At 45.7% G+C, this 13,686-nt stretch overlaps 1 protein-coding gene across 3 annotated transcripts in view; it reads right to left on the minus strand.

Moving 5' to 3' along the window:
- FUT10 (fucosyltransferase 10) overlaps positions 1-13,686 on the minus strand; it is a 133,104-nt gene that overhangs the window by 61,974 nt on the left and 57,444 nt on the right. For all 3 annotated transcript variants that reach the window (XM_070781378.1, XM_070781377.1, XM_019953583.2), the window contains exon 4: positions 3,512-4,347. In XM_070781378.1, the coding sequence (XP_070637479.1) occupies positions 3,512-4,347 (836 nt within the window). The remainder of the gene's footprint in view (positions 1-3,511; positions 4,348-13,686) is intronic.

Below are 13,686 nucleotides of genomic sequence, written 5' to 3' on the forward strand. Positions count from 1 at the left end.
CCATTTTTCATCTTTCCTGACTGATGGTCACATAATCAAAGCTGTATCTCACCGCATTAGAGTTTGAAGTGGGTAGCTAAGAAAGAACCACAGAAGGGGAAGTCTTGGTTCAATACAAAGACCGGTATAACTGTAGAAATTTAACAAAAGATAAGATTTGCTACCCTAAAAAATGGTGAAATCACCAGCCCTGGAAATGTAACATAAATTAGCAGATGACTTGGTTGTGATATTTGAAACACCAGTTTCATCTGTACTGACCACACAATCTTTAGTGGCCTTCCCAACCCTAACCTTGCGTAACTGTCTACATGAGAAAGTCAGTAGTAATACCCTCTTTCCCTGCCTGCCCACTTGAGAGTTCTTCCAATGGTGTAGAATAAAGTCCCATTTAAGATGACATCATAGAGAAAAGAATCTTGTGAAATGGACTCTTTTAGCTCTAGTGTTCTTCCAGAAATGTCTCACAGAGTGACCTGAAGAAAGTGTGTCCGATGAAATGGTTATGACACGTTTAGTAGTAACTAACTTTCAGCATCCCAAATTGCCTTTCCAGCTGAAGTCCTGGTTAGAAAAACAAGCTGTTCCTAAACTACAATTAATAAATAGTTTGCTTCCAAGGAGAATATGGCTCCTACTTTAACAATAAGGAAAAAGTCAGATTATCTACAAATTCATAACTCTTCTTGAGTTCGTCAGGGAACTGAGATCAAACAACAACCAAGTGAACTGAACCCCAAAGTGACGTGTTCATCTCAGGAAAGACGGACACAGGCTCAATTTCACCTTTTGCAGAACACAGGTGAAGGAGGAGGCTACCACAAAGTAGGTAACAAGAAATCAACTAAAATTTTAACAAATCCTTATAGGTATGGGCTATCATGTTAGTTTAGAATAGCTCAGTTCAGTTCAGTCGCTGAGTCATGTCCAACTCTTTGCGACCCCATGAATCGCAGCACGCCAGGCCTCCCTGTCCATCACCAACTCCCGGAGTTCACTCAGACTCACGTCCATCGAGTCAGTGATGCCATCCAGCCATCTCATCCTCTGTCGTCCCCTTCTCCTCCTGCCTCCAATCCCTCCCAGCATCAGAGTCTTTTCCAATGAGTCAACTCTTCGCATGAGGTGGCCAAAGTACTGGAGTTTCAGCTTTAGCATCATTCCTTCCAAAGAAATCCCAGGGCTGATCTCCTTCAGAATGGACTGGCTGGATCTCCTTGCAGTCCAAGGGATTCTCAAGAGTCTTCTCCAACACCACAGTTCAAAAGCATCAATTCTGCAGTGCTCAGCCTTCTTCACAGTCCAACTCTCACATCCATACATGACCACAGGAAAAACCATAGTCTTGACTAGACTGACCTTTGTTGGCAAAGTAATGTCTCTGCTTTTCAATATGCTATCTAGGTGGGTTACACCAAAAAAGAGGTCAAACTCACTCAAAAGCTCTTCTTTTTTAAAAAAATATTTATTATTTATTTGGCAACATTGGGTCTTAGTTGCATGCAGGCTCAGTAATTGGGGCACATAGGCTTAGTTGCTCCACAGAATGTGAGATCTTAGTTCCCAGACCAGGGATTGAACCCACATCCTTGGCATTGCAAGGCAGATTTTTAACCACTGAACCACCAGGGAAGTCCCCAAAGCTTTTTCCATGTACCTCCATCAGATGCCCAGGAAGAAGACTGGGGCCAGGGTAGAACACTGGAAACAGCCTCCTTCTTTGGCCCGGGGCAGAGAAGGAAATGTCAGGAAGCCCCTTCCATCTCCCCAGAACCTTCCCTTACAGAGAGAAAAAGTCTTACAACACTGAAGAAGCTGGAGCAAACCTTTTATCTTCAGATCCAAGGGATGAAAAATCTACCCCTCCCCCATGCAAAATTCACCTGTCTCATGGTCTGGGTGGAGGCTGGAAATGAATCCGGACCTAGGATCCCACCAGGATACCAGAGGTCACCCACCCCTGAAGGGACACAGAACTCTCTTCCATCCAAACCAACCACAGATACAAGGCAGAGTCTGGCTTGAAGGAGAGGCAAGAACACTGAGAAAGCTTCACTCCTGAGTTCCGGGAATGCAAAAACCTGCCTAAGCCTGACGCTGCCAAGAAAACAAAGAACCCACCCTGCCCACACCGCGAGCCTGTCGCTGAGCAACAAGCCATAGCAGTTTACTGCCGATGGAGGGGCAAGAGCAGGGAGACCTCCTCTGTGACCCGGCAATACAGGACCTGCCAAAAGCTGAGGGTGGGGCAGAAAGGCTGAGGAAAGCAACTAGTGCCAGGTGCCACTGTAAGCACAAGTAACTTTCATAGTTAATACTGATAATATTTAATTATTGATTATTGTAATTATAAATACTGGAATAATTTGAAGCTGTAGAGCACTAAACATAACAGTAACAACACAAACCTCTCTTTTTTTTTGGCCACACCCCGTGGCATGTGGGGTCTCAGTTCCCTGACCAGGGATGGGATTTTTACCTCTGTAATGGAAGGCAGAGTCTTAAACACTGGACTACCAGAGAAGTTCTGCAAACCCAAATTTAGGTCAGCTCTTGAGGTGGCGCTAGTGGTAAAGAACCTGCTTGCCAATGCAGGAGACACGGGTTTGATCCGTGGGTCAGAAAGATCCCCTGGAGGCAGGCACAGCAACCCACTCCAGTAATCTTGCCTGGAGAATCCCATGGACAGGGGAGCCTGGCCTATGGCCCACAGGGTCACAAAGGGCTGGACACAACTGAAGCGATTCGGCACCGGACTAGACCAACTCAACTGGCGTGAGATTCTCATAGGAGCACGAACCCTACTGAGAACTGCACCTGCGAGGGATCTAGGCTGGGTGCTCCTTATAAGAATCTAATGCTGATGATCTGAGGTGGAGCTGAAGCAGCGCTGCTAGCCCTGCGGAGTGGCTGCCACTGTCTCCTGTCACCCTGAGATGTTTTCCAGTTGCAGGAAAACAAGCTCATGGCTCCCCCTGGTTCTGCATTATGCTGAGTCATATGATTATTTCATTATATATTACAATGCAATAATAATTGCAATAAAGTGCACGATAAATATAATGCACTTGAGTCTTCCCAAAACATTCCCCTCACTGTCCCCTGGTCCATGGAAAAATTGTCTTCCATGAAACTGGTCTCTGGTGCAAAAAGGCTGGGGACCACTGGGCTGAAGGACTGAAAATGTGGATGAGATTCAGAACTTGCCATTTTTTAAATTTTTTTGGCCTTCATGCCTCCCCTGCAGCTTCCGTGCATCACTGCCCAGCACCTGTAGTGTGGTAACCTCCAGAAGAAACAATAAAGAAGAATTTAAAGCCTTCAGGACAGACTAGTAAACTTCATGGCAGTCCTCAAATAGAAATGAAATATCCATCCTTCCTGCAGAGCCTGGCCTCTCTGATAAGAGTGAGGACCAGTGATGGGGCAGCTGCAACAGAAGAACGGGGAGCTGCAGAGAACGTCAAGACGGCCAGCCCAGCACCTCTCTGCCAAACCTGGACCTGCTTACCTTCTCCTGGAGCCTAATGTTATCCCACACCTTGGTGCACACCATACACTCAAACGCGTCGATGTAGTTGTCCTGCTTAACGTCCTGCACCCCCCACTTCCGTTCCCTGAGCGCGGTGAGAAGTCGCTGATTCGAGATCTCGCCCTTCAGCTTCCATTCTATGTAGGCCTGGTAGCGTCTGTCATCCCGATCCAGCGCTCTGATGTAGCTCGCCAGCTCTCTAGGGTGAGAAAATTCTGATACCAAGATAGCACTTCTATTGCTTGGAAGCCAGTCTGCGATGCTGGGGGATCCATAATACACAGGGACGACCCCCAGCTTCAGAGGTCTCCAGAGCTTCTCAGTGATGTAGTCGTCGCACACCGCATTCTCAAAAGCAAGGATAAACTTATACTGGGCGAGGATCCTGAAAAAGCCATCGGCGTCCATCGAGGCTGGGTTGCTCAACTGTGGAGGGAGAGCTTTGTTTCGCAGACACTCGCCGTAGGAATCGACCTCAATGTATGTCATCAGCTCTCGAACGTAACTGTCCCTGTCTGAGGGCGGGTCACAGTCGGACTGTACGTACACCAGCGGGGCGAGGCTCTTCCGGAGGTGGTTTTTGGACCGCAAGGGGACCAGGTATCGGAGTGACGTCAGGACTTCCGTGCCCTCCAAGTACTGGGTGGTTAGTGGCAGGTGGGAGTGCCGGCTGAAGGTGGCGGTGTAGTTGAACAAGGTGATGACTGGCTGGTGAAAGAGCTTATAATTATTTTTTGGAGACTCTTCGTGAAAAAGGGCCCAGTCATGATGGGCTTTCCGAGGCAGAGGTAAGCTATCTATGCTAAAGTCAGTACCTAGGAGAAAAAAAGACAATGTTAGTATGTCCAAAAGAACTCTGGTGTTTCAGTTTGAGTCCACCTGGGAAGAGCTTGAGGCTATAAATAAGAAGCCTGTTACAGTGCCTGCAAAATGCCTGGCAGTTAGACTTCCCTAGTGGTGCAGTGGATAAGAATCCCCACCTGCCCATGCATGGGACATGGGATCCATCCCTGGTCCGGAAAGATCCCACATGGCGTGAAGCATGTAACCCACACGTCACAAATACTGAGCCTGAGCTCTAGAACCTGGGAGCCACAACTCCTGAAGCCCCAGTGCCCCAGAGCCTGTGCACCCCGACAAGAGAAGCCACTGCAATGAGAAGCCCACACATCCCAACTACAGAGTAGCCTATGCTCACTGCAACCAGAGAAAAGCCCACACATAGCAACAAAGACCCAGAGCAGCCAAAAATAAATACATAAATAAACAGTTTTTTAAATGCCCAACAGTCAAAATCATGAAGCTTTCAACCTCAGTTCAGTTAAGTCACTCAGTAGTGTCCAACTCTTTGGGACCCCATGAATCGTAGCACACCAGGCCTCCCTGTCCATCACCATCTCCCGGAGTTCACTCAAACTCATGTCCATTGAGTCAGTGATGCCATCCAGCCATCTCATCCTCTGCCTTCCCCTTTTCCTCCTGCCCCCAATCTCTCCCAGCGTCAGAGTCTTTTCCTAGAAACTGCTTATAGGGAGGGTCACCAAGGAAAGGGACCCTCCCTCTCATTTTATGAAAAGAGAAATGGGAGTAAGTGTCTAGCCTGGTTCTAAAGCATTTATTCCACTGCCTCCTGCAACTGGCTTTTTCTTTCCAGAGGCATTACCCAAAGAGGGAAAGAGAAATGAAGAGAGAGACCATTCTTAGAAAAGAAAAAGGAAGCCAAAAAGGGGAAAGCAAACCAGTTTGGCAGATTGATTAAATGGAAAAGAAAAAAAAGGAAATTATGCAAAAGTAGCCAGAACAAATACACGGGATAGGTTTTTTTTAAATCCAAAATGATCGATTTTCAACAAAGTGCAGTGAATCAGTCTTAGTCAAAATGGTAGATAAGAGGCTTTTAAAGACTAAAGAGCTGATAATAGCACTATGTTACAGATTGCTGAAGGATGGACGTGAAATAACAAGCACATCATGAAATAAAGAAGGCATAACAGGATTATAACTGTGAGTGATTCTAGCTTCCAGAGGATTAATTGGGGGAAAACTTTGAAACATGATAATGTGCAGACAGAAATGATGGATGTGGTAAACCATTGTTTCCTGACTGTGGGTGGAGACCCAATCAGGAAGAAGTAACTTCCATAACTGAGAAAGAAGAATTAAGACAATATCACAATACATAACAAAATTTCTAAGGTGTTCCAGACACTGGTGATGTTTTGGCCCAGTGACTTGATTTTTTTTTAATGCAAGAAAATGGTATACACACACACACACAAAAAATCCATCTTCTAGCATCCACTGGGGAAAAAACACACCAAATAAATTCTTCCAGAAAAATGAGACCTATTCTCTGGTAGAATTCATAAAAATAAATTATGTAATGCCAGTGCACACCCTCTCAAATAAACACATACTCTTTGGTACAAACAGTACATCAGTGAGAAATCAATTAATCAAGAGAGGCTTTTAAACAATTAAAGATCAAAGAAGTTTATGCTGGACAACATATACTGAGCCCCAGAGAAACTGCTGAGGGTTATGTGTTACTGTCTTGATAACAGGCTTTTATTCTCAATGAGGAGGAATGAAAGACCACCATCGAAAAATGGTCATATCTTGGTTTTCTTGGCATTTACTACACAAGTCCTTTAGAAGCAAAAAGAATACTCAGGGGACTTCCCTGGTGGTCCAGTGGTTAAGAATCCACCTTCCAGTGCAGGGCACTCAGATCCATCCCTGGTTGGGGAAGTAAGATCCCACAGGCAGCAGGGCAACTGAGCCCTTGCTGCAACTACTGAGCCCAAGCACCGCAACTAGAGAGGAGTCCACGTGACATGACTAAGACCCGATGCAAATAAATAAATAAAGAGAATACTCACACACGCCTGAACCGTAATGGCACGTAAAGCCGGATGGTCAGCAATGGGTAACAGACAAACATCGGACACGAAAGAGAGCTTGAGAAGAAAGGCAATTTACTGCATTGAACTGGCAGCTGCTCACAAAGGTTCTAAGTCGGTCAAGTGGCCAATGATGGGCACTAAGCCCATAAATTTGAGTTAGAACATAAAGCTTCCACAGAAGGCAGAGCAGAAAATCAAGGGCATTTTCCTGGGAGAGGAAGATCCAGACTCTAATCCATAGGCACAGAGGGCAGGGATCCAGATGTACAATTAGAGGCTGGAGGCGATATGGTTAAGATGAAAGCGGGTCTAGAGTTAATGATCAGGCACAAGTGCTCTGAGTGAGGGACTCAGACACCAGGGACCGTCCGCTGCTGGGACCTGGCACACGGGTGACTCTTAATCGCCTCACCCTGCAGTCACCATGGCAAAGATCCAAACTGCAGAGCGAGGAAGCAGAGGGCACAAGGAGTGCTTCAGAGCATGGAGGGGCCTGACTCTCATCACTGCTTGTGGCATCTGTAAAGTACAAGAGGAAGGAAACACGTTGAGACCTCGTCACAGCCAATATCGAAGTCTGTGTGTTGGTAATAAGAATGAGACTTATTCTTATGAAACCGGAACCGGTTATAATGAGCTTTTCATTCATTTTAACTAGGAGGTGAGGGCTTCCAGGCTCATTATACCTTGCATTATACCACACACACACACACACACACCACATTGAGATAAGTTTTTTTTTTTTTTATCAGATTCTTCCTAACTACAATTCTCTGAGGAAGATTAAAAAATATATGTCATCTTGCCCAGCAAGCTCCTCCCCTAAACTTACAGCTTATCGTTGTAAACACTCTAGAATTCTTAAGTTACAACCATAACAAACCTAAAATACTTCTCTGAGGATATTACAACCGACGATGCGAGTGACGGTATTGAGCAATTTCTAAAAAGTACTTGGATGTGGGTTCGGCTCCCCAGGTGGCGATAGTGGTAAAGAACCTGCCTGCCAATGCAGGAAACCTAAGAGACTCAGGTTCGATCCCTGGGTAGGGAAGATCCGCTGCAGGAGGGCATGGCAACCCACTCCAGTACTCTTTCCTGGAGAATCCTATGGACAGAGGAGCCTGGCAGGCTACAGTCCATGGAGTCACAAGAGTCAGATATGACTGAAGCAACTTAGCAGGCACACATGTACTGGATGTGGGTCAGGAAACAGCTGAGTTATTTAGCTCTCTCTGATGCCAGGGCAACGCCCACTGTAACAAGAGTCAGAACTGGGGTATTTAAAGAAAAGAAAATCAATTGATCCATGATAAATCTATACAAATGTGACTAACTTGCATGTGACTGGTTCAGTTTTGTACAGCCATGTTCACTGGCTCTTACAGGTAACAACTTCGGATTCAAACTTCCTTTTCTCTGGGTTATTTTGTGTTTCCTGAATACTGACTAATTCATTCATCCCTTTATTAGCTGACAAACAGATCTTCAGCACTAAAGTGCCCCTTGTAAAGGAAATCACAATGAGAAGCACAAAAGGAATACAATTCTTGCTGGCAAATGGTGCTTCAGCCTCAGACAGGAAGGGGAGGCAGACACCCGCCACAGCACGGACGAACCTTGGGGACATTGTGCTGAGTTCAGTGATGTAAGTCAGTTACCAAAAAAAAAAAAAAAAAAATACTGTGTGATTCCTCTTATCTGAGGTCCCTAGAATAGTCAAATCCATAGTCAAATCCAAATGGTGCTAGGATGCTGATGATGGGAACTGAATCTGCAAAGGCAGAGAAGCCAAGTGACCATCCTTTATGAAATGTTTATGTGCTCTCTTTCTTCTTCAGGGCCATATACTCTTATTATTCCCACACAAACTGGGAAAAGCAGGAGGCAACACATGTTACTAACCCCACTCTATGAAGAAAGTTTGGTTTGAGTTGTGTATCTGAAGTTAAAGATCCCTGGTGGGGACCAGAATTTTCAGACTGGCTAATGGCAAAGGACCAGAGAGACCACTGGCCCCACTACAATGCTGATGCTGTTGAATAACCGACTCTTGGCAGTCCCAAGACACTCACAGAAATATGACCCAGCTTACACCCAGTCCGCTTGGGAAGAGGCATGCCTTAACTCAGAAAAAACAAATGTTCCCACACAATGTCCCCCAAAGGTCACCTGTTTTTAAAAAAAGGACCTCTACTGTAAAATGGTATGGCCCGTAAAATGTGATCCTGCAAAAAACTCCAATAGAAGGATCTAAAATTGCAGAGGAAAACAATTTAGGCCAAGGGGCTCTTTGATAATATTATCTGCATAGTCCATGGCTAATTCATGTCACATGAATTTTCTAGACTTACCCACATGGCCCATCAGATTGTTTATTTTCTGTAAGTTTCTGAGGGTTACCTAAAAATACCGCACACGCACTTCTGCAGACAGCCTGGCTCTCACCACTTCAGAGGGACTCTGGGAGAGGTCCTGACTTCCAGACCCATATTCTCCTCTCTTCTCCTGCCATCTCTCTTTATGAGTCTGCTTACCTGACCGTTACATCAATTCTACATCATGTAGCCCAGCAGTCCCCAATCTTTTTGACACTGGGCAAAACTGGTTTCCTGGAAGATACTGACCGCTGGGCAGGGACTAGTTTTCTGGAAGACAATTTCTCCATGGATTGGGGAAGGGGGGTGGTTTGGGGATGATCCTGTTCAGGAGTGCATGACCTAGGGCCCTCACATGCGCAGTTCACAGTAGCTGAGCAGACAGGAGGTGATAATGCAAATGATGGGGAGTGGCTGTAAATACAGAGGAAGCTTCACTCGCCAGCCTGCTGTTCACCTCCTGCTGCCCAGCCCAGTTCCTAACACGCCCAGGGCTTAGGGACCTCTCTTGATGATACACGTTCAGCTAGGCATCTGTGCATTCTACCTCTAAGCATGGAAATCTCTCAGACCACCCTGAACAGAACCGGTGCTGCAGGCCAGTCAATAAGTTTGCAGTCCCCTTCCTAACAGCGCAGGGCCAGAGGTAAGAGTGCAGAGTCCCACCCGCCATATGCCTGAGTATTTCAAGGCTATAAATCAATCTAACAGGCTGTTAAATGTTTTGTCTTCTACCTTTACCATACACACACAACTCATGGTTTTCGTTTAAATCAAGCAAAGCCATAGTTCACACCAAACATGGATAATATCTATTCAAAATGAACATCTTTCTCTACTACAAACCACGATTCTCTTTGGGGCTTGGCAGGACATGACAAGAGGAGAAGGGAGACAACTCTTTCTCACTTGCTGACTCACCCTCACCTACTCGCTCAGACCTTGCCCTCCATTCACTCAGTTCAGTTCAGTTCAGTCGCTCAGTCGTGTCCGACTCTTTGTGACCCCATGAATCGCAGCACGCCAGGCCACCCTGTCCATCACCAACTCCCAGAGTTCACCCAGATTCACGTCCATCGAGTCAGTGATGCCATCCAGCCATCTCATCCTCTGTCGTCCCCTTCTCCTCCTGCCCCCAATCCCTCCCAGCATCAGAGTCTTTTCCAATGAGTCAACTCTTCGCATGAGGTGGCCAAAGTACTGGAGTTTCAGCTTTAGCATCAGTCCTTCCAAAGAAATCCCAGGGCTGATCTCCTTCAGAATGGACTGGTTGGATCTCCCTGCAGTCCAAGGGACTCTCAAGAGTCTTCTCCAACACCACAGTTCAAAAGCATCAATTCTTCGGTGCTCAGCCTTCTTCACAGTCCAACTCTCACATCCATACATGACCACTGGAAAAACCATAGCCTTGACTAGATGGACCTTTGTTGGCAAAGTAATGTCTCTGCTTTTGAATATGCTATCTAGGTTGGTCATAACTTTCCTTCCAAGGAGTAAGCATCTTTTAATTTCATGGCTGCAGTCACCATCTGCAGTGATTTTGGAGCCCAAAAAAATAAAGTCTGACACTGTTTCCCCATCTATTTCCCATGAAGTGATGGGACCAGATGTCATGATCTTCGTTTTCTGAATCTTGAGCTTTAAACCAACTTTTTCACTCTCCACTTTCACTTTCATCAAGAGGCTTTTTAGTTCTTCTTCACTTTCTGCCATAAGGGTGGTGTCATCTGCATAACTGAGGTGATCGGTATTTCTCCCGGCAATCTTGATTCCAGCTTGTGCTTCTTCCAGTCCACCGTTTCTCATGATGTACTCGGCATATAAGTTAAATAAGCAGGGTGACAATATACAGCCTTGATGCACTCTTTTTCCTATTTGGAACCAGTCTGTTGTTCCATGTCCAGGTCTAACTGTTGCTTCCTGACCTGCATATAGGTTTCTCAAGAGGCCGGTCAGGTGGTCTGGTATTCCCATCTCTTTCAGAATTTTCCACAGTTTATTGTGATCCACACAGTCAAAGGCTTTGGCATAGTCAATAAAGCAGAAACAGATGTTTTTCTGGAACTCTCTTGCTTTTTCGATGATCCAGAGGATGTTGGCAATTTTATCTCTGGTTCCTCTGCCTTTTCTAAAACCAGCTTGAACATCTGGAAGTTCACGGCTCACGTATTGCTGAAGCCTGGCTTGGAGAATTCAGGACACCACAAAGGAAACACCCATTTGCTCTCCCTCCTCAGGGTCTCTCCCTCTCTGTCCTCCACTGACCAGCCCCCTCAGAAAGCACCTGAGTGTGTCGTCTGTAAGGTTTTTCCCCGGTTGAAAGAGCCCCCACCAAAACACCTCTGCCCCACCTTTCAAGTCCCTCAAAGGAAATTGCAGCCGAAGGCCAGGTTCAAGTTCAGGACTCTCAGGCTCCTCCGAGTTTCAGACTAGCAAGCAGTGGTGCCTGGACCCCTTTCCTTCCACCCTGGCTCTGTCCCACACTCTGGGGATCTTGCAAACATCGACACCGAAAATTGACCTCAACCTGCAAGGCCAAGTTCCACCACGAGCGCTCTTTTCATCACTCTTCAAGCTTGGCCAGCAGCCCCCCTTGGCCCACAGAACCCAGTTTCAGCAAAGAATCCTGCTTGTTGGTTTAGTGAGACACACCCCCCACCCCGACCCTCGACCCTCAATGTCTGAACAAGTTTCTCAATCCAAGGGCTAGTCTGCCTTTAGCAAGAATCCTGTTATGCCAGTTTAGCAAGAACCTTCCTGCCTTTGATGTCCTCTTAGTCATTTGCTCTCCGCTGACTCCTCATTCTTGCTGGCTCTCAGTCCCCAGCTGTCTTTGCTGGACTTGGAGTTGAGCTCAGTTCTATATCGAAGTCTCTCTCTTCTACTACAGTAACTCCAGTAAAATCTTCCTTGCTGTTTTTAACAAATGTCTAGTGTAGAATTTTTCTTTTTCTTTTTGGCTGTGCTGTCCAGCATGTGGGATGTTAGTTCCCAAACCTGGGGATCAAACCCTCTGCATTGGAAGCAGGGAGTCTTAACTGCTGGACCGCCAGGGAAGTCTCTGAAATTTTTCTTTTACACTCCACACGTTTGCAGTCACCCCCGGCCATCTATCAAGCCCAGGAGTGCATACTAGCAGCCCAGTTTGATCTTGGAAGGATAAAGCAGAGAACTGCCCAGTGCAAGGTCTGGAAGTGGGCTCCACCTTGGCCTTGGGGGCAAGGAATTCTGGGATTCTGGTGTGTGTAGTGTGATGCCTCAGCCAGGAAGCATGGGCTCTGTGGGCACAGGTGAGCAAGTGACCTTGGTCTGTGGACTCTTCTCCCCACATGAAGGGGAACAGCTGAAGGAAGACCACACAGACTCTTCCTGAGCAAGTATAAACATTCCAGTATCCAAATTCACGGTGCATATGATCCTCTTCAAACATGGTTACTGGGAGGTCGGAGTTCAAGCTCTGAACTACACAGATGCCTGATGTACCTTTTCTATTCCTTAAACCAAAGATACAAAGTGAAAGTGAAAGTCGTTCAGTGGCGTCCGACTCTTTGCTACCCCATGGACTACACCATCCATGGAATTCTCCAGGCCAGAATACTGGAGTGGGTAGCCTTTCCCTTCTCCAGGGGATCTTCCCAACCCAGGGACTGAACCCAGTCTTCCGCAAGGATACAAAGTCGGACTGAAAACTTGTGAACAGTGATGCCCAATACGGTCGGGGAGGAAGAGGAGCGACTGGAGGGGTGATCACTTCCCTTTAGCACTTTTCCTTAAAAATGACTCCTTTTTCAATGATTTATTCTAAAACAGGCCTACATAACTACTGTTGTTCTATCTCCACTGAGGTTTTTAACTCAATCTAGTTACTGATGGATCCTAAATTTATACTGTATCCAGACTGTTCCCCTAAGCTTCGACCAGATATCTAGCAGCATTCAGAAAAATTCTGCTTGGGGAGTCCAGAGACAATCACAAAGTACGGGGCTCTGACTAAATTAGCCATCTTGCTCTGAAACCTGTTCCTTTATGGGTCTTCTTTTTATCCATCAACGTCATCAACAAGGTTGGTTTAAAGCTCTTACAGTAAGCCAGGAGTTCTACCTCTGAGCATAACGCTTTATTTTTTTAAAAATAGATCTCAGGTGCACAGAATTGGAGTTATCATAACCTTTGGCACATGACACACTTTAAAAGGCCAAGGATAAAGCTACAGAAATGACATCACAGATATTTGGAATCTTAGCTCCAACACAGGACTCCAGAATACCCAGGAGCTACTGCCCAGTGTACAGCCCCAGAGATCTGAGCAGTTCCTCAAGCTTTGACAAGATGGACCAATAAATAGCTTTTTATGCTCATTTTTCCTTGGAATCCCTATGAGGAACAAAACATCATGTACGTGGAAGATTTTGCCATTTTTTAAACAATTTCCACCCAAAATGGACCCAAGGTTCTGTGCAGTTACACAGGTTACAGTCTTCCTCTCTCTTCTTGTACTCTACTGATCCTTCAACCCCTCTGTAATCAACTCCTGTAATAAATTCCTATGGTTTGAAATACCTAAGATAATCTTTATTCCTTTCAGACTATGATTAATACATAAGCCCGTTTCCAAAACTTGAGATTTCTATCTGATTACAATTTTTATTCCAAGTTTTGTCCTGAGTTTTCTCTTGGTTTCTTTCTCTTGATTTTTCTAAAAATGCTATCTTTCTTCATAATTCTACCCCCTTGTTACCACTTCCCAGGCTTCCGCTTTCCATTTTCTAAGAAAACAACCTTTCTGTTTACTCTCTTATTCCATCCGGTGAGGACGTGGAGGCAGAAAAAATGCAAGTCTTCTATTTAAGGAGAGAAAATATAAAATCAG

This window comes from Bos indicus, chromosome 27, assembly GCF_029378745.1.
Source record: "Bos indicus isolate NIAB-ARS_2022 breed Sahiwal x Tharparkar chromosome 27, NIAB-ARS_B.indTharparkar_mat_pri_1.0, whole genome shotgun sequence".
NCBI classification, from domain to species: domain Eukaryota; kingdom Metazoa; phylum Chordata; class Mammalia; order Artiodactyla; family Bovidae; genus Bos; species Bos indicus.